This window comes from Peromyscus eremicus, chromosome 8a (genome assembly GCF_949786415.1).
Source record: "Peromyscus eremicus chromosome 8a, PerEre_H2_v1, whole genome shotgun sequence".
Taxonomy (NCBI): Eukaryota; Metazoa; Chordata; class Mammalia; order Rodentia; family Cricetidae; genus Peromyscus; species Peromyscus eremicus.
This window is the reverse complement of record NC_081423.1, coordinates 32962518-32983771: the sequence shown is the minus strand read 5'-3', so window position 1 is coordinate 32983771 and position 21254 is coordinate 32962518. Positions and strand designations below refer to the sequence as shown.

General features: G+C 45.3%; 1 protein-coding gene across 1 annotated transcript in view; it reads right to left on the bottom strand.

The window, feature by feature from the left end:
* Window positions 1–1019: 1019 nt before the first annotated feature.
* Window positions 1020–21254, bottom strand: part of Gfpt2 (glutamine-fructose-6-phosphate transaminase 2) — a 48240-nt gene continuing 28005 nt past the window's right edge. The window contains exons 8-19 of the mRNA XM_059269306.1: window positions 19601–19680; window positions 19008–19125; window positions 16725–16888; window positions 16262–16357; window positions 16076–16173; window positions 15650–15770; window positions 13314–13471; window positions 12953–13067; window positions 10698–10825; window positions 7132–7299; window positions 4495–4656; window positions 1020–1904 (exon numbers count right to left, since the gene is read on the bottom strand). Coding sequence (XP_059125289.1) covers window positions 1860–1904; window positions 4495–4656; window positions 7132–7299; window positions 10698–10825; window positions 12953–13067; window positions 13314–13471; window positions 15650–15770; window positions 16076–16173; window positions 16262–16357; window positions 16725–16888; window positions 19008–19125; window positions 19601–19680 — 1453 coding nt within the window. The 3' untranslated portion in view covers window positions 1020–1859. The remainder of the gene's footprint in view (window positions 1905–4494; window positions 4657–7131; window positions 7300–10697; window positions 10826–12952; window positions 13068–13313; window positions 13472–15649; window positions 15771–16075; window positions 16174–16261; window positions 16358–16724; window positions 16889–19007; window positions 19126–19600; window positions 19681–21254) is intronic.

Here is a 21254-nt window from a genome sequence, read left to right as displayed (position 1 = left end):
AGAGAATAAAAAAAGAAAGAAAGGTCACTGACAAAGACATAGCAGAGTGATTTTGGACTCAATAACAACACAAGGAACAAGAGAATGGAAAATTCTAAGAATTGTTTTTTTTTTTTTTCTGACTTAAAATTCTATATTAGGCAAACCTTCATTGAAGTGTAAGTAATAGTTTCCTGAGCTATTAAGTTCTCAAACATTTACCTCTTGCATGGTCTATGGATTCGTATCTCTCCCCTAAGCCAATGTTCACAGCCCTAGCCCCCATGTGATGGTAATGAAGGTGGAGTCTGAGCTATAGGCTCAATGGATCCAGCACTTGCTGAGCAAGCATGAAGAAGCAGAGTTTGGAGCCCCAGCACCCGTATAAAAGCCAGGATGGTGTGGGGGCCTGCCTGCAAGCCCAGCACTTAGGAAGTAGAGATGGGGATGGGTCCCCTGGGCATGCTGGCTAGCCAGAATAACCAAACCAGCAAACTCTGGGCTCAGAATGAGATCCTGCCTCAGTAAATAAAGTGGAGTGCAATCCTGAAAGATACCCAGTGTCAATCTCTGCGTACACACATACACGGGCTGCCACACATGTATGAACATGCAGATACAAGCATGCACACATTAACAAAGTCAGGCCTTTATAGGGTGACTGGGTCATGAAAACGAAGCCCTCATGAATGCCATCAGTGCTCTTTAAAAGAAGCCCTGGGACGCTCTCTTGCCTCTTCTACAGAGAGAAGAAACAGAGAGATGTTCTAGTAGGAAACAAGCAGACTCTCCCACATACCAAGACAGCTAGTGCCTCGATCTTGGATTTCTCAGCCTCCAGAGCAATGAAAAAACATCCCACTGAGGATTAAATTTCAACACATGAATAAACCACTGGGGGAACGCATTCAACTCATATCCAAACTGTACCACTAATAACGGGAATGTTCCCACCAGACGCTGCTCAGACCCTCAGACGTAAGGAAAATGAGGTTAACCAAATCCAAACAAACAAGGCAAAAAAAAAAGCTGCACTGTCTTTATTATTGTGAAATTGCATAGTACATTGATTGTGCACGCTTTTAAATAGAGCAAGGCAGCCCCCTCAAAACCACGTTCTTACATGGGGCACTTCAGGCTGGTTTACTATGAATAGGGAGCAGGGACCAAAGTGCTGCCTGGGCTTAAAAAAGATCCACAATCTGATTAAGTAGAAGTCAGAGAGCTGAGGGATTTGAGCCCATCTGAGGATATTGGAAGAAGTGGAGACTTCAACTGAGCTCAGAGGAGACATCGGAAGTGGGTAGAGGGGACTCATTGATGTCAGGGGACAGGAGTCAGGAGCATCTCATGGAGGGAAGAAAAGGAGAAAAAGGAGACAAAGGGCTCATGCCTTGTGCCCAAAACTGAGATGAATGACACTCGCCAGGAGTGAGCCCAGAGACAGCACACTGGGTATCCCAGATGCACGGCCTGGGCGTTTCCACGGCTACAGAAAGCCACATACTAGAAAAATAACTTAAAAGCTATACAATCATCATTATAAATATTTCATCTTTTAAAACTAGCTAGTGTTGGTTAAAAAAAGGTTCACAGTTACTCTGAAGAGAGCGGTATCTCTATTGCACAGTAGTGGAAAGTCTGCTCCGATCCCCATGTGTAAACAATTCCTTCTCCTCAGTGACTTCAGGACACAGAGAAACAGCATTTGCTGTAAGCAAAGCACTTGGGTACAAGGCACGTCAAAGCTGTCAAGCTCTACTGGGAGCAGAGAGGACCCGTGGAAGGCTCACTTCTTTTCCCATGTGGCACCTTTACAGTCGGCTCAGGTCTTGAATGAGACTGCAGGTGATGATGGTCTTGTCACAGAAGTCCTCTTCTCATTCCACAGTGACAGACTTGGCCAGGTTCCTAGGGAAGTCAACCTAAAAAGAAAGATGGGAAGGCAAAGGATAAAGCTCAGTTGACAGAGTCCTTGCTTAGCTTAGTATGCGCAAAAATATGGGTTTCATCCCCAGCACCTCATAAAACAGGCATGCAACCACACAAACTGGGAAGGCAGGAGGATCAGAAGTTCAAGACCAGCCTCTACCACATAGCAATTTATTCAGTATCTCACAGGTGGCAGTAACATGCTGTCTCTTCCCAATCACCTCTAACCAATCTACCTGAACACCTCCATTTTGAAAGTGGATTCCTTATTGCAAGAGGCTTCCTTTAACGGTACAGATTTCCTTCACTCAATAAACATTTGTTATGACTTGACATGTGTCCTCTTGTGTCCTTCATATCTTTTACATCAGGTAGCTTGGTAGGTGCTGTTACAAAGTCACTTTTCAGTCACAGGTATGGTGGTGTTCTCTTATAACCTCAGCACTCAGGAGCTGAGGCAGACCGAGTAGAGCACAGGCAAGCCAGGTCTGTACAACAAGTCCAAGGCTAGCTTGGGCTATATAGTAAGAGCCCATCGAAATGAACAAGCAGGGGCTGGAGGAATAGTCCAATGGGTAACAGTTCACACTGGTCTTGCAGAGGGCCCAAGTTCTGTTCCTAGCATCTCTATCAGGAGGCTCACAACTGCCTGTAACTCCAGCTCCAAGAGATCTGAGACCCTCTGCAGTCACCTGCCTCTGCACTTACCTGCACTCATGTGCACTAAATCACACACACACAGCTTCAGTAAAGAGCAAATAAAAAGAACAAACAAAAAATTTACTTTCCAGGATTTGGGTGTAACTCAAAGATAGAGTGCACAGCATATGTAAGACTTGATGTGACCACCAGCACTGGAAAAATTAATGAAAAAAATTCACATTTTTTGGAAGGATACACATAACATTTCTCAAGACTTGTTGTGTTGGGTAAAGACTGAGAAGGAAATATGACTGAGGATAGGTAATAAAGCAAGCTTCCACTTAGTCTGCAAAAAGGTATTTTATTTATATGCTAAGAAAAGATGAAAAAGAGCCGGGCGGTGGTGGCGCACGCCTTTAATCCCAGCACTCGGGAGGCAGAGCCAGGCGGATCTCTGTGAGTTCGAGGCCAGCCTGGGCTACCAAGTGAGTCCCAGGAAAGGCGCAAAGCTACACAGAGAAACCCTGTCTCAAAAAAACCAAAAAAGATGAAAAAGAAAAATGCAATCAAAAGTTATCAAGTGTCAATTAGATGACATACATTTAGGTGTCTGGGATAGTGTTCTTTGAATTGTTATAATTTATAAGCTTCTTAAAACTGTAGCCTGGCGGCTGTCATGCAAGCCTTTAAGCCCAGTACTCAAGAGGCAGAGGCAGCAGGACTTCTGTGACTTCAAGGCCAGCCTGGTCTACAGAACTAGTTCCAGATAGCCGGGGCTACACAGAGAAACCTTGTCTCAAAAAAAACCTCAGTCTTAAAAACAAACAAACAACCAAACAAAACCCCAAATCAAAACCAAACCAAACCTGTAACACAGCATCTGTTTTGTTTTACACAGTGAATTGTGTTCTTATACATTTGCTGGTGAGATCATAAACTGATTCTTTTCTGAGGCACAATTTCAATGCCAGTCGTCTCAAAATGTCATTTTCTCCACAATGATAAATCTTAAATGTGGGACAGAGATGTGCATACAAACATGTTCACTGCAGTGTTATTCATAAAATGAAAAATTGGAAACAGCAGACTAGTTAAGTAATTGTTCAGAAAATCATGCTATAAGCTTATAATAGCAGCCAGAGACGTCTCAGTGGTTGAGAGTGCTTTGCTCTACCAGAGAATCTGAGTTAGCGTCCCACATCAGTGGCTCACAACCACCTGTATGTTAGTTCCAAGGGGATCTGATGCCCTCTTTGGGTTTCTGAGGGCACTGCATGCGTGTGGCATATAGTTACATGGATACACATACAGACACATAAATGAAAATGTTAAAATGAAGATTTTGATGGAATACTGTACAACAATTAAAAGTATGTAACAAGTTCATAAAGATGAAAAATCAATATCAATAATAAAAGGAAGAAACAGAATTTTAACTTTGGTACAATATTAAAGTTTCGTGTTTGTTTTTTTTTTCTTTTTGTGTTTGAGTCTCTCTATGTAGCACAGGCTGCCCCAAATTTGTAATTTCCCTATCTTAGCCTCTTGAGTGTTGGCTTTCTGAGTACGCTACACCAGTCCTGGCTTGAAAAATGTTTTTTTTTTTTTAATTTGCATGTACAGGAGAAAGAATTGAATGAAATATTGACCGCATTGATCAACACTGCCTCTGGATGATGGTGTACTTTTTGCAGTTCTTGAGGAATCTAAACAATCTTAAAATGAAAGTTACTTTAAGTGACATTATTTCTCCGATGAGTATTTAATACAAATAAGCATTTAAAAAACAAAAAAAGGCAACTTTGCCATTACATACTGTATCTATACATTAAAATGGTACCCTGTGCCCCATAAATACGTACAAACATCAATAAAAAATAAAAATGCATTGATTTAGCTTTCTGTTTCTCTTGGCTGTGCTCATGCCAAGTTTAGACTTACATCGTAGCCTCGGAGGACAGCCAGGTGGAAGGACAGAAGCTGCAGTGGAATCACACTCAGGATGCCCTGGAGACAGTCAACTGTGTGGGGCAGTTCGATGGTTTTATACGCGAACTTGGAACTCTCAGTGTCATCCTTGGAACACAGTATGATCGGACGACCCTAAAGCAGAGAGACAGGCCCATAAAATACTGCGTCTCTGAAAGAAGCAAACCCTCTCTTGTACCCAGCAGAGTTTCTGGAATTTTCTGGAGTCAGCATTACTGTAGCGATAATATTAATCACTTTGACTTTGCTAGAATTACCGGTGAGGTCGTGTGCATGCCACGTGTAAAGGACAGTGTGCGGTGCTTCTGGGTGTGTTTCTTCCCCTTCCCTGGTCAGGTGACTGCACTTTGCACCATCATTGAGCATTCATTTGTTGACTGGCTTCCAAGTGCCTTGTCCTGACCCACTTTTAACTCTAATGGGGCTCAAAATCCAGTGATGGAAATAAAATCATGAACAAAGATGAATTTTGGATAAATGCCACAGTGGCAATAAAACATGAGTGAGAGATATTAATAAGCTTTGTATGTGTTAACATTGACTGCCTCCAAGCATATCTGTGAGAGATTATCTAGATTATGCCAGCTGAGGTGGAGAACACATCCTGAAAGTGGGTGGCACCATTTCCTGGGCTATGGTCCTGGACTGCATAAAGGAGAAAGCAGACTGAGGGCCAGAAAACTCAGTGTGACTACCTGCTTCCTCAAACCCTGCTACCATGACAGACCCTTGGGCCATGAGTCCCAATAACTTCTTAAATTGCTTTTATCAAGGTATTTTATCACAACAACCAAGAAGTGACTAAGATGGTTTGGGAGGACGAAGCCAGGCAAGCTAGATCTATATAGCAAGTTCAAGCCAGCCTTGGCTACATAGAAAGAGCTATGAAGCTCTATGCATTGGACTATGAAGCTATTTTCATTAAAACCCTTCCCTAGTCCTACCCTAAAAAATAATAGGAAGAGCCAATGCAAAGGCTCAGAGGAAAGAATGAGCTTGGCAAAGTGGGCATCAAGACAGGTAAAGACCTGGAACTCAGTGGGATATGGAAAGGGGCCGTGTGATGCAGAGTGGGAGAGGGGTCACAGTAGAAAAGGACACAGTTGCGTTTTTATACTAGTATACTTTTTTTTTTTCCAAGACAGGGTTTCTCTGTGTATCCTTAGCTGTCCTGGGACTCACTTTGTAGACCAGGTTGGCTTTGAACTCACAGAGATCCGCCTGCCTCTGCCTCATGAGGGCTGGGATTAAAGGCATGTGCCACCCCCACCTGGCTTAGTTTACTAGTTTTATACTAACTTTATATACTAGTTTTTATTCTAACCACTGTGCTGAGATGCATGTGGCCGTGCAGGCTTATGCATCTTACTGGATTTCACCTACCTGTAACTTCATGGACCCAAGTGCTCTCTGCCCTCCTATCTCCCTGAGGCCAGTGAATAACACACGTGGCTGCTTAGTTCCCGGGAGGGAGCCAATCTACCTTTGGACTTTGAGCAATTAGAAGTGCCACTGTTCACAGTGGACCCCTTGCACTATGCCTGAGTTTATCGCTATCAAGATAACTCATGGTAGACCACAAGTACTTTCAGGATGGGGACCGACCATGCTGGAAAGATAAACCATGATTAGAAAGTTGAAGCTTGGAATCGCCAAGCACAGAAGCAGGGCAAGTTCAATCACTTGGTCCATGATTCAGTCATCCATGTCTGCTTAATGAAACCACAAGGAAGGTCTTGAAGTCAGAAGGTCAAGGGGCTGCTCTTGTGACACCCACCAATATAGCCAGGCAAGCTAGATCTATATAGCAAGCTCAAGACGACAGAAGCTACCCATCTGGGACCTTCACACTATGGCTTCTTCTTCTGCGGCAGGCCCTAATTTGAATTCTTCATAATAATACTTCAATAATAAATACTGCCCTTTCCTAGGTTCTATGAGTCGTGCCAGAGAATTGCCAAATTTGCAGCCAGTCTTGGGTTTGAGTGCCCATTCGTTCCTCGTGTGTGGGTTCAGATGGGAGGACAGTCTTATGAAGGACTGTGCACTTACCCTGTGATGTCTGACTTAACTCTGCAAAGTTAGCATCAGAATTGCATCACAGCAACCCTGAGAGGGAACTCCAGTCCTAGGATGCTGCCCTGGCCCTGGAAGCGCCTCCTCTGTCCCCAGCCCTGGGATCCAGGGCAGCTCAGTGACAGTCTGGTCACTGGCCCTCACTAAGGAGCTGGAGGATATGACCTCAGACTCCTTGGTTTCTTGCCAGATTTGTGTGGTATTCAAAAGGGAGCCCAGTGAGCCAGTGAGATGACTTAGTGGATATATGCTTCTGCCAACAAGCCTGAAGACCTGAGTTCCAGACCCAGAACATACATGAGGTAGAAGGAGAGAACTAACTCCTATAAGTTGTCCTCCAATTTCCATTCATCTGCCATGGCACAGACAGGCCCCTCCTCCACATGAAAAGATAAATGTAGACCAAAGTGACAGGGCAGAGTGTGGTCACACCCACAGACAGCCGTCGGTGAGATGGGTATGTGTGGTATGGGACAGGAAAGCAGGGTCCTTGGTTTATAGGAGAGCCCTCACCTGGCGGGCAGTGACCTGCTGCAGGGCATTCTGGCATTTGGCAAAGCAAGGGTCCTTCATGATGACCATGATGACCGGCATCTGCTTGTCAACGAGGGCCAGGGGCCCGTGCTTCAGCTCTCCAGCCAGGATCCCTTCCGAGTGCATGTAGGTTATCTCTTTAATTTTCTACGGAGACACAAGTCGGGATCACTGTTACACCGGGAAGGCGGGGGCTGTGACAGAGAAGACCGAGGGACGCTGGGAGAGGGAGTTACTCTAGGGTAAGAGCTAAAGGTCTCAAGGCAGATGGGGGCGTAGACAGGTCAACAGCAGCAAGGGATGCTCTGGGCCAGGAGAGAGGATGGGCTGCTGTCCAGAGCTCGGACAAGGCAGCAACCTTGCAGCCCCCAGGCACAACAGTGACACCTCTCTTCAGCTCCGTGCACAGTCATGCACTCAGACAGAAAGTTAGCTTCAGTCCAGTTTGCCTTCACCCCCACCCCCATGGCAAGCCACGTGGCCTCCCCAGTTACCACAGATAATGGTGGCATTGTATTCTGCTTAGATATGCTCTTATTCAATTAGACGGCTAACGATTCTCCCAATTTTAGATCCTTAATCACATCTAAACAATTGCTTAGATTGACCTAGCTGGTAAATTCCCATACCCCAGGCTATTATGCGAATGTTTTCTTCTTTTCCCTTTGTTCAAGTAGCTCCATTTCCGTTCATTTACTGTGAAGTTTTCATCATTATACCAATGAAAATGTTAAAGAATATATTCCTCCACATGTTTAGAACTAGTTATTTGGGTCAGGCAAACCCTGTGAGGAACGAGGCTCCTCCTTGGAGACTACAGACAGCTGGCGTGCTGGCCTCCAAGTGACCACACAGAGGCCATTGACTTGTACCAGCAGCAGCCTAAACACCCCTTTCTTTCCTCAAAGACCAACTCGGAGACACAGCTGAATGTGCATCTTTCATCAGCAATGCTTTGCCACCGCAACTGACCCCCACAGCCAGAGATCAGAACTATCAGGGGACTGAAAGTGCACCCCACCCAGACTTTGCCTCTTCTGTGCCCCTGAATGCCCAGCACTCTGTTCCTTATGGGAGGATGGACTCTCGGAAGCGACCTGAGTTCACAGTGCAGGGATTGACCAATGTTGGAAAAGGCCCCAGTAGTAATCTTTACAGTCAACTTGGTGGGATTTAAAATTCCATAAAAACCAACTTCTGGGCACGGTGAGAGCACATTTTTAGACTCGCTTCACAGAGGTGGGGAGACCCACCCTAAGCCTGGGTAAAATGGTCTGTAGGCTGGGGTCCTAACAGAATGAAAAGAAAGGAAGCTGGACACCAGCATCTGTCTCTCTGTTCCTTGTGGACACGGTGTGAAAAGCTACCATATGCCTTCCCCATCAGGACGGACTATATCCCCAAACTGAGAGCCAAAGCATACCCTTCCTTCCTCCCAAAAAAGTTGCTTTTATTGGGCATTTTGTCTCAGCAAGGAAGAAAGCAGCAGACACATATGTTTGGTCTCTCTCCCTTTTACTTTTTAGCATGTAGTCCCTGAAATCCTTACAGTGTTCAAAGGGACAGGTGTCTTTCCTTGCTAATAATAGCAACAGGACAGGTCTCTACTATCTAGAACAAGGCTGGTGTAGAGGGTTGGGATTTCCAACTTTACAGCAACTCATCCTTGCAGAGAGAACGTGGGCTGAAGGCTAAGTTCATCATCAGTGGCCAATGACAAAAATCAATTAAATTTATATGTAAGGACGCCTCCATAAAAACACAAAAGGATGTCTGGGAGAGCGTCTAGATCAGTGAATAAATGGTTCCTGGAGAGTGGCATGATCAGAGATGACAGTGAAATGCCACATCCCTTCCCGGACACCTTGATCTGTGTATCTATCCCTGCATCTCGAGTTCATCCGTATCCTTGGTTGGAGCCTTTACAATGAACCAGTAACACGAGGAAAGAATTAATCTGCATAAAATGCATATATTGGAAGCTGACACTCAGGGGTCAATTTACTCCCAGCTACAACCATCTCTAATAGTCCCTAACTGTCTTTTGTGAGCCACCCATCTACTAACTGGTTATGATAAGGAGGGGAGCCAGCACGCTTGGTACTCCTGTCCTGGTTGACAGGGATGTCTCACCTGGAACACGGAATCCCTTTAACCTTGTATGGCATTCTGATCTATAAACAGCAAACTAACAGTGAGAAATTTGGAAGCTCAAGAGTCAGCTTTGCCAGCCTTCAGTAGCCTTCCACGTCCAGCACCTTGTCTCAGCCCTACTAGCTTTCTCTTCCATTAGTAATTCATTGTCACAGGACAAAATAGCAAGTCATCGATTTTTTTTTTTTTTAATTCGGGCTCATTGCTGTGGGAATGCAAGTTCTGCCCCCTTGGGAAGTTTGAGGGTCACAAGGAATATAGAGATCTTGCAATTTCCAACTTCCAAAATCCTTCCCTCAGAGGTTGCTTGTGGTAGTGGACCTGAATTTGATTTACCTCCTGTATGCAATCTGTGTGTACAGAGGGGTGTGTGTGTGTGTGTGTACACATGTATACCTTGATGTCATTCCTCAAGAGCCACTCACTTTGGTTTTTGAGACATGATCTCTCACTGGAACATAGTGCTCCCCACTTAAAATAGAGTGGCTGATGAGTGAGCCCCAGATGTTGTTGTTTTTTAATTACTCTTTTGGGGGGCCCGCCACCCAGCTCTCAAATAACACACAGAGGCTTATTCTTACTTATAAATGCCTGACCTTAGCTTGGCTTGTTGTTAGCCACCTTTCCTTAACTTTAAATTATCTCATCTGCCTTTTGCCTCTGGGCTTTTCCCTTTTCTTCTGTAGATCTTACTCTGTGGCTTGCTGTGTAGCTGGGTGGCTGGCCCCTGGAGTCTTCCTCCTTCTCTGGATACTTCTTCCTCTCCTCCCAGATTTCTTCTTCTATATATTCTTTCTGCCTGCCAGCCCCACTTCTCTCTCTCTCTCTCTCTCTCTCTCTCTCTATCTCTATCTCTATCTCTATCTCTATCTCTCTCTCCTGCCTTGCTAATGGCCATTCAGTTCTTTATTAGACCATCAGGTGTTTTAGACAGGCACAATAACACAGCTCACAGAGTTAAACAAATGCAACACAAACAAAAGTAACACACCTTAAAATAATATTCTACAACACCCAGAGATCCTCCTGTCTCTGCTTCCCGAGTGCTGGGATTACAAGCACATACCAGCTTTTTTTCACATATAGATTCTCACAAGACAGGTACTTGTAGGAGCTTCACCCAATGCCCTTTCCCTTTCTCTCTGGGGACTGAGAACTGCCTGGGGACCTACTTCACTCATACTCATTTCTGTGACTCCAAGGTAAGAGTCAATGCTCAAGGCAGGCTCCTGAGGGTGCCTAGCGGGTTTGCAAACCCTTCCCTTCCAACACTATGTCCTGCCCTCCTTCCTACTGGCTTCTTGCAGCATCTCCTAAGCCTGCCTCCATGTTGCCCCAGGAAGCTGTGCAATCAGCTCTTAGAGGTGGAGGCTGGGCAGAGAGGAACTCACCAAGGCTCCTTCTAGGCATGTGGCATAGTTGTATCCCCGTCCCATCACCAGGAGTGACCTTTGTGTGTAGAGCTCCAGGGCCAGGTCATGGATCTTCTCATCCAGCAATAATACTTCTTTGATCAGCTCTAAGCAATGCAAAGAGATCAGGGAGAGAGCCAGTCGTTCTGACTTCTGAACATTCACAAGGAAAATCATTGGCTATAACAAGGTTTAGACACTTCCATTGCTCAGGAGACACAGCTTCCTTGAGTTACTTAGAAGGGCTTTAAACTCTGTTTAAACCCAATTCTGTGATAACTTAGGATACTGGCCAGGACCTTATCGGGTTGGAAGTTCCTGTTTGCATGAGTATGCTTGTGAACATCTATAAGGTAGGCTATGAGCTCTCATGTTACAGGAAGTAAACCAAGAGCCCGAGAGATTAAATCATGCCCTGGGAAGACACAGGCCTGAAATTCCAAATTAACCCCTCAGTTCCTTGCCCTGGGCTGGATCCCAAGGCCAAGCCAGTGTAAGGCAGACCTGTTATGATCAAACTTCCTGGTGCTGGAACTCTGTTTATTATACTCTTACAAATTATTGTACTCCTCAAGAGCCTTTGAGCTTGTGAGTTATAACTCTCAATACTTATTGGATTTGAAGATAACACTAATTATCTGGGTAAGGTGGTATACACCTTTAATAAAAAAAAGAAAGAAAGAAAGAAAGAAAAGAACACTAATTAAAACTTTTAAACTATTGGGGTGGTGGTGGTGCACACCTTTGATCCCAGCACTTGGGAGGCAGAGGCAGGTGGATCTCTGTTAGTTCGAGGCCAGCCTGGTCTATAGAGCAAGTTCCAGGACATCCAGGGATACACAGAGAAACCTTGCTTTGAAAAACAAACAAGGGCTGGAGAGATGGCTCAGAGGTTAAGAGCACTGCTTATTCTTAAAAAAGTCCTGAGTTCAATTCCCAGCAACCACATGGTGGCTCACAACCATCTGTAATGAGATCTGGTGCTCTCTTCTGGCCTGCAGGGATATGTGCAGCTAGAACACTGTATACATAAGAAATAAATAAACCTTAAAAAAAAAAAAAGAAAGAAAAACAAACAAATGAAACAAAACAACAACAATAAAAACTTTAAAAATGCTGCTTCACTCATTGGAAAATAGTAACAGCAATAAGCCTATAATGATAGATTTTTGAAAAAAATGAGTGAGAAGAATGGTACTGTTGGACATCTTTTAAAATTTTTTCATTACATGTGGAGGTTGGAAACAACTTGCAGGAGTCAGTTTTTACACCATGTGGGTTTGGGGGAATCAAACTGGGGGGGTCAGACTTGGCAGCAGGAACTTTACCTACTGAGTGACCTTAGCAGCCCAACACCTTTGTGCGTTTTTAGGGTCTGACTTTTTGATAAGAGTTGGCACCACATCTGCTTCTGCATCTGAACTACTGTGATTTTTATCATTGTTACTGGAGTGCAGGTATTTTGCCAGACCTTACAAAGACTTGTATTTGGAAAAGGGAAAGGTTTAAAACGTCTTCAAATCATTGGAAGTGTTTTTCGATTCTGTATCAGACAAGAAGCAAGTTTCTTGAAATGGGGAGTTGCAAGTAGTTTCTCTATTTTTTTTACATTTGGCCTGCTTTGCTCTTTCACAGAATTTGATGATAGCATACTAAGGCCCAGAGCTAGGCAAATCTAAAAATGGACACATTTAGTTACAAATTTATTTTACAAATCACCTTGTTAAAAATCTCCAACTTCTTAATAAAACAAAACAAAACAAAAAACAAACAAACAAACAAAAAAAACCAAAAACAAAAACTTCAAATCTGGGAATTGGCTAAGCAGAGAGAAGTTTTCCAAATTCTAAATGATGATTGAAAAATTGACCTTTATTATTGGCAACAAGTACTGTTGTTTGTTTCACTCGAAGGGCAGGGCTAACTTCCTTCATTTTAAGGTAAACATCCGCCACTGAGGAGGCAGATCTTGCTACTTAGCAGCTGAAGCGGTCCCGAGAGGAGGACAGAGGTCCTGGAGCTCTGCTGACCACTGAGGCTTTCATTTTTGGCTCAAGCAGAATTTGCTGGGCAGTTTGGAGGGTGGGGGTGGGGGTGTAAGATTTATCATTGGGTAGAAAGATCTAGAAGGAGAGAGTCATTAACAGCATCCTTTACATGAGAATAAAGGATGAGAGCGACCCAAAGGAGCTCAGTGAATTTGGAAATACAGAAAACCATGTTCTGGGACTTACCGGGCAAAGACCTGAGGCCCCGGATGATCTCTTGCCTCCTGTTTTGTAGAGAAATTCGGTCTTCAGACATCATCAAACCAAACATCACCAGAGAGATGAACTGGCTGGTGTAAGCCTGAGAACAAAGGAGGGGGCCCGTGAAGACTTCAGACAGCCGTCCCAAAGGTGTTTAAGGAGATGGGAGAGCTAAACCACAACGTGGACAAAGATGGGGGAGAGATGTAATGACAAGACTAAGAGATGAGGAGCGGAACGGAGGGAGGAGAGGAGGGGAGGGGAGCCAGCTGTAACTGCAAGGACACCCGTCTCTCCAGCCGATGCCACCACCCAGGTTCTCCCCGGAGAACACAGCAATTCGTACCTTGGTGCTGGCCACCCCGACCTCCGGCCCTGCGTTGATGTGGACGCCACAGTCGGTCTCCCGGGAGATGGAGCTGCCCACAGTGTTGGTGATGCCCACAGTCAGCGCCCCGCGGTCCTTACAGTATCGCAGCGCCAGGAGCGTGTCTGCAGTCTCACCTGCAATACGGGGAATGTTGTCAGTGAGCATGCAGGTGCTAGACCAGCTAGAACCCTCTCCTACCCTCCCCCCTGCCTCTTCATTCACCCCTACTCCTCCTGCTTCGAAATTCAAAGCCTGTCCAACCTTTGAAAAGAAAACAAGGGTTCAGAATCTTTCCTGTTTCTTAGATTGAAGATCTCATTACTATTTATGTAGCAAGTGTGTTCTTGTTCCGTTTTTTTAATCCTGATGTCCGCTCCATGGGGGCCTCAGTCCTCATTTCCCTTCAGGATGAGGAGTGTGGAAAATGCAACTCATTATCTCCATCCAGGCCTTGCCACTGGCTTGGAATGCCCTTCTGGGACTCTAGGCTGCCTGGGTCGGATTTGCTGAGGTATAAACATTGAAAAGCAAGACTGCCCACCACATGGTGCTTCTCAAATAGAACCTGTTTGAAGGACACATTTCTTGAAACTTCCCAGTGTGGACTCAAATAGTTTTTCTAATTAGGCCACATCAACAGCATAAGCCGGCACCAACTCCCTATTTGCTAATTTTAAAGAAACTCAAAGTGATACAAGGCCAACCATAAAATCAGGCCCAGTGAATTCCCAACCCTCTGACTGTTCCATCCACATGGTCACTGCTCTTGACTGTGTTCAACTTAGTTCCTGACCTGTCCCCAAAACTGGTGTCGCCAAGTGCTTCCAGATGGTTTAACCCCTTTTCCTTTTTCTCTGTTGACTTCCAGGTTCACTGCACAGGACTCAAGTCCGCAGCAGCAGCAGGAAAAAAAGGCAAAGGATGGCACTGTCTGCATTAGCCTCAATCTCGGATTTTGGTAGCTTGCTGCTTGCTTAAATCTCCTTTACAAACCGGATACTTCCGTACATAGACCTGTGGACTGCCACTGTACTGTTGTCGTGTGAAATCTACCTGTTTTCCTACCTATTCATGAGCTACATTTCGGCTCTGATGGGAAGGTCAACCCAAAGGCAGTTTGTCAGTCCGTGGGATGGTGGGCATGTCTGTACTAGTTTTTCTCAGCTTGTTATGAAGATGGAAATGGTATTAAAAATTCAAAAGGGAAGCAATATTAAACCACGCCCCCATGACATTAGAAGAGTATGTTCAGTTTTTGATTGTGATAATGATATTATGGGTTTATGCTTTATCATCATTTTGCTTTGTCTCACATTCTGAGTTATCTATGCAGAGAGATGTCACACGATGCTCAGGGTTGGGATCAGCTTCCAGATGATCCAGAGGAGGAGACGGGTGATTGGCACACATGGATGACCCTAAGTTGGCTTGGATGGTAATTTCTAAGGTTGGATAACTTGTTATATGAATATTCTTGCTTTAATAAAGGTTTGGAATTCACCAAAATTGAAATATTTCAAAAGCCCTCCTTAAATCTCTAGGGTTGCGACCCCAAGGATATGGCTCAGCTGGAGCACACCTTTACCCAGTGTGAGGATGACACCCAGGTAAGGCTCACTCAAGCTAAGGGAAAGTGCTCCCCACTTTAACCAGAACCGTGTCTCTCCATGCCTCCCCCTGCTGGACAGTGTGGACACTGCACATAGCAGGCCTCCAGAGCTTGGACACAGAGCCCACCAAGGACTGAATTCAAGGATGGGAGTCTCAACCCAGTAGAATTGAGACTTTTTTTTTTCTCCTTTAAATTATGCCCAGGAAACATTTAGGAGCATGTTGGGGAGTGTTCTTGGAAGTGCTAGAAGGCTTAGAATGGCAGGGGAAGCCAGCTTCTCCTAAGTCTCGCAGGGAGCTCCATGGATGCAGATCGCATGGGTCATCATTACCCATGCCGGGGAGGGTTATTATCCCCTGATGCAGCTGCTTTTGAGTCACCTGGCCTCCTGTAAGTAAGTTCAATAACCTCACTGGCTCACTAAGCCAGCCTTGGGTGGGATCATCCTTTAGTCTGTCTTTGGTGACCTATGTGGGGTGAAAACACGTTTCGTCACCTTTCCCCAGGAAAACTCACACAGCATCATACAGTGTTGCTAGTACCAGATGCTTTTAAGGGTTTAAATGACCCAGTGCGTGAGATCATGTGTGGTACACTGCAGACGCACAGAGGCTGCGCTGGAACAAGAGGGAGGGTGCACAGAGAAGAGAGCTCGGAGATGAGCCAGTGAAAACCTGGCCGTGCTGCCTGTCTCCCTTACCTGATTGGCTTATGAAGAAGCAAACATCATCCCTGAACACAGGTGTGTTCCTGTCCAGGAAATCACTGGCAAGTTCAACCATCACAGGGAGCTCGGTCAGTTCCTCTAAAACTTGCCGTGTCTGCAGCCAAACAGAAGAGACACTGAAGTCAGTAACGGGCCTCACAGGGACACAGGGCACTGGGCTTCTAAGGACATTTTGTGACGTGGTGTCTTGCTGTCCCAGTGGTATGGGAACTTTGGCCACTCCCAAGCCACCTTGCTAGAAGAATGGCTGAGTGCACTTCTCAAGCTGGCTCATGGGAATGATTACAAGGACTTGATCAAATTCAGAGGCCAGTGCATGGCAGCACTATGACCAGCATCTTGGTCTTGGCTGCTGTTAACTTCCCAGGACTACCTTAAGGTCTGGTGTTTGGCACTTACAGCCACAGCAGCGTGGTAGCTGGTTCCACAGCCAATCACGATGAGTCTTCGGCATCGTCGAATCTCCTTCAAATGGTCCTTCAAGCCACCTAGGAGCACTGCGGGACACGAGGCAGGGTATTAATGTTGACTCTACATGTGACTGCTTTCAATGGAGCAGGGCATGGACCGACCGGGCCTTCTCACCTGTGTTGGTCTCAAAATTCACCCGACCTCTCATGGTATTAAAAACAGATTCTGGCTGCTCGAAGATCTCCTTCTGCATAAATGCACTGAAGTTACCTGGTCAGGGAAACATCACCAAGGTAAGTGAGTTTAATTTAGATACATTTTTATAGCTTAACTGGGAGCCAGGAAAATCCTAGCAAAAGGCTTAGCTGCTGTTGCTTTTTAATTTTCTACCAAGATGTCACTTAGGCCACAGGGCTAGTATACCCATAAAGCCCCCCAATTTTGAAGAGTGTCTGGAGGTGTTTTCCTGTCTGAGGCTATGGAAACAAATCATATGAAAGTGGGTCAGATACAGTGACCATCCAGTTTACACCTTAGACCCTGCAGCTTTGGGGGTTCAGGGGCCCCTCCATCCTCTGACCCCCGAGAGCACCTGCTCTTCAAGGCAACTGCACAGGGACTCTTGGAGGACACCTGCCTTTCATTATTTGCTGCAGTTCCATCTGCAAGGTCTGGATGGCTCGGGAGGGGTCGTCACTAGCTGAGCGCTTGACTCGGTGAATGGAGAGTTTCCCATCAGCCACTGCGGCAATGTCATCATCTTCCAAGAAGATGACCCGGTTGGTGTGTTCTATGATGGCACTGGAAGGGAAGAAAAAGACATCAAAGTTCATGTTACACCCTTGAAAGTCACAAGGCAGCAGCCACTTGCTGTTTCTCAAGCATGGGATCCTTGTCATTTTAGGCACGACAGTGGCATCACAGCAAAAAGGTTCACAGGTGAGCCCTCCCCTTCTCCATACCTCTCTCCTCCAACAACTATTCTGAAACCTAACCTTAATCGTAACCCAGTAGAGAATGTATAGAAATACACCATTTCTTCAGCAAACATTTTTACATATATCTCTTAAATCTTAAGGACTAAATTTTAACCTATTATAGGACCAACAATTTCTTCAAACAATTCGTCTTCAAATCATCAAGTAACTAATGTGTTCAAATTCCTCTCCCAGGCAATCTCATGGATGTCTTTTTATAGTTGGTTTCTTCAAATAAGATACAAAAACCATGTCACCTTTGGAGGGGTTGGGAAAACATACACTATTCTAATTATAAAGGGAAAGAAATAAGTACTTGCTTTAAAGATTTTAAAATTAATATTCACTTATTCATGTGCCCGTGTGTGTGTGTGTGTGTGTGTGTGTGTGTGTGTGTGTGTGCACACATGTGCTATGGTACATGTGTGGACGTCAGAGGGTGACTTACAGGAGTCATATCTCCCCTTCCATCACGTGGGTCCGAGGCCCATCTTGGCTGCCAGGGCCTGCACCCCCACTGAGCCGTCTTGCCCACTCAGCACTTGCTCTTTAGAACCATATAGTTTATGAAGACAAGTTTCTCTTTCTACAGTAGAATCTAGCTAATAAAGAGCAAACGATAGAGTAATCAGTTTATGGATTCCTAATTATGAATCGCTCCAACCAAGGATCTTGAATGGCTGTTGAAGCCAAGAGGCGAAAGCTGAATCTTCAGTCAATGAATGAGGCTGATAGGACTCGAACCTCTGATTAAGTGCAAAAAGAAAACTGATGGAATGGTATGTGCCTTCTGAGGGAAGGACACACTACCACACGCGCTAAAATTCAAAGCTGAGTCAGGTCTTAAAACGTCTAGACGCTTGCTGTGGATGTGTGTCTGAGAAGGGTTGTCATGATTGTTAATTGATGGAGGAGGCTCATCCCACTGTGAGCAGCACCATAGTCCTGGGCAGGTAGTCCTGGGCAGTGTAAAAAAGCCAGCTAGGCGTGAATCAGCAAGTGAGCCAGCAAGTAGCATTCCTCCATGGCTTATACTTCAAGTTCCTGCTGGAGTTCCTGCCCTGACTTCCTTTGTGGATGGAAGGTAACCAGAAAGGAGAAGATGGAAAAAACTTTCTCTTCCCCTAAGTTGCTTTTGGTCATCCTACTTGTCACAGCCACAGCATGGAGCTAGAACACTAGACGGGGCTGAGAGGTTTTGTCAAAGTGGGGCTGTTTCATGGTAGTGCATAGTCTGGTTTTTTGTTGCTTTTGTTTTGTTCAACAAATGTTTGCTAAGAGTCGATAATACTTAGTCCTATGAGAAGCTTCTAGAAGGAATAAGGTAGGCTCGGTCCCTGCTGGAGCTTAGCGATGACTGTGGCGATGTAAGAGTTCCACATATTTATTCTCTGGGAAGCTGCCAGTATTAGTTCTCACAGCTTGTCAGTTGGCTTTGAAAGTGTATCATTATTTTGCCTGTGAACACTATTTCATCTTCCTCCAGGCCTTCGTGCCTCTTTCTAATCTTAGAAACACCTCTCACGTCACTGACTATAAGGTAAGAGCTCAGTGGCTTCGAGCACTTCTATGAAATAAAAACTTCAGCAGACTATAATGCCCAGACACCACTTACAGGTACCAAAATCTCTTTTGAATAGTCCCTCGCTCCTCCTTCTCTTTTCTCTTCTCTTCCCCTACCCCAACTTTTCTTTCTCTGTGCCTGTATATTTGTAAAATTTATGTACTTGTGCTGGTGAGCTGGCCCAGTGGGCAAGAGTGCTTGCCACCAAGTCTGACGACCTGAATTCAATCCCCGGGACCCAAATAGCAGAAGGAGAGAATCAACTCCTAGAAGCTGTCCTCTGACCGACATACATGCTCAGAGTGCACGCACATGCGGTGTTCAGACAGTCATTCTTTGGGTATACAATCTCAATAAAACAATGAAAATGTTTAGCTACCTTGCATCAGAAGCAAAGAAGAACTCCACAGCTTTATCACCCACGGCGTGCAGACAGGTGGAACTGTCCAGTCGCTTCATCCTGGTCTTGCAGATATTCTTCACATTCTCAATATTGCCTAGTAAACAAAAGAATGGGTTGCGAATCTCAGCAGGCTGCTTTATTTGCATAACACGTGGCAGAGAACCCATTTTCCTCTTTTGAATATTGTGTGGGAGAAATCTGCAATTTTTAGCTATGGCTGTGCCAGCCAAATCACGTAAAAGCTCCCCAAATAGCCCAGTAGCGCTGAAAGAGCATTTAAATGGCTACCGTGGGAGAGCAAGGCAAACGAAAACAAACCAAAGAAACTCAAATCAGGGCACAGTTACCACCCTCCCCAGCTGCCTGCTGCTCCCTCTATTTCTGTGCAGGTCTCAAAATATTCACAATGAAGTGCTTTTTTAAAAGATGGAGCTGAGTCCCCATTGCATGAACATCTTTGAAACCCAGAGTCACAAGGCAGCTGGGCCCAAGACAGTGTTTGGGGGCTGCCTCCAAACAGAGCTGGCTGTAGCTACCCTGCAGCTGTCTGTTGATGTCAAGAAACTCACATGTCCGATATAAGACGGGGATCTGCTCTGTGGAGAGTTTGTATTTGCTTCGTACCCCGATGAGCAGTGGGCTGCCTCTCCTGCAGGAAGAAGATAGCACCTTTGAGAGGCCAGGGCAGATGTCTTCCTAGCCTCTCAGTACACCCTCCTTTCCCTGGAGCAGAAGACTGTGTTTAGGTCACACAAAAGGGACATCTTGACCATGTGATGCTGCCCTTCAGGTTTGGAGCAGGGACCAATAGACTGGCATGGAGATGTCAGCTCACTCACATCGTCACCTGGGTATCTGACCAATTAGCCTGGTAACATGCTCTCCATAACACTTTTATGAGATGTTGAGCTCCTGGGTCTTTATATCCCCATGAACAGCTAACCCACATGGATAGGTCTCAGAGGCTGAACATTTACCATGAGAGAAAGGCCTGGTGTAAGTGGAATATGGAAAAGTTTTATGCAAATACTACACTACGCTATTTTATACAAGGGGCCTGAGCATCTATGGGTTTTGGTATCTGGACAAGGTTTAGTGCCAGAACTTCCAGAGATACTAAGGGAAGACTGTGCTCTACTCTGTGGGCTGCAAAAGGTAGTTTCAAGGGTAGTTTTACCTTGGCTTAAATGATACCTCTCTAAGGGAAAATTAGAATCTTTGACCTGTACTAACGTGGATTTCATCACAAAGGGAACAGTGATTTTCACAAAGGTCTTCCAGGAATGACAGAAGTTGACAAGGGTGAGAGTCTCTAAATCAGGCTCCTTCCTTGGTGCCCATCTCTGTCACCAGCACTAGCTTCTGTGATTATCTTGGGATAGAATCTTCAGTGAAACACTTCATGGTATTCCTTTCCTGCTTACTATTGCTTTGGATAAGATTGTTGGAGGCGTTAAGTCATGATTTTTTTTTTTGGCAGGGGCGGGTTCTTCGAGACATGCTTTCTCTGTGTAACAGCCCAGGCTGGCCTGGAACTTTCTTTGTAGATCAGGCTGGCCTCGAACTCACAAAGATCCACCTGCCTCTGCTTCCCAAGTACGCCACTACTGCCCAATTTTAGGTCATGATCTTAATGGCATCTTGCCTTCAAAATGCAATTCTTTGCTTTATCTTATAGATTACAGCACTCACATCAGACAAGCAGATCGCTTCCATAACTCACACAGTTTAGATCTCTGCATCCTAGAACCCAGGCAGGCAACATTCCAGGACAGCAGTTCCTCACTGCCCTCTGTCCATCCATGCAGACTGTGGTCTTACCACCTCCAATTGAGCACTAGGGAGATAGTTCAGCTGGCCAAGTGGCTACCATGAAGGCATGAAGACCAAGGCAGGATCTCCAAAAAGCTACTTAAAAGCTGAACACAATGGGTGGTGTGTATGTCTATAACCCCTGCAGGTGGGGAAGGGAAGTAGAACACTGAGACAGGAGATGTATGGCTCCTTGGAATTCATTGGCCAGCCAGCCTACAGCTAGATGAATGGGTGATCTCCAGGTTCAATGATACCTTTTCTCAGAAAATAAGGTAAAAGGGCTGGAGAGATGACTCAGTGGTTAACAGCACATACTGATCTTGCATAGGACCTGAGTTTAGTTCCTAACACCCCCATGGTGGCTCACAACTATCCATAAGTCCAGATCTGATGCCCTCTTCTGACCTC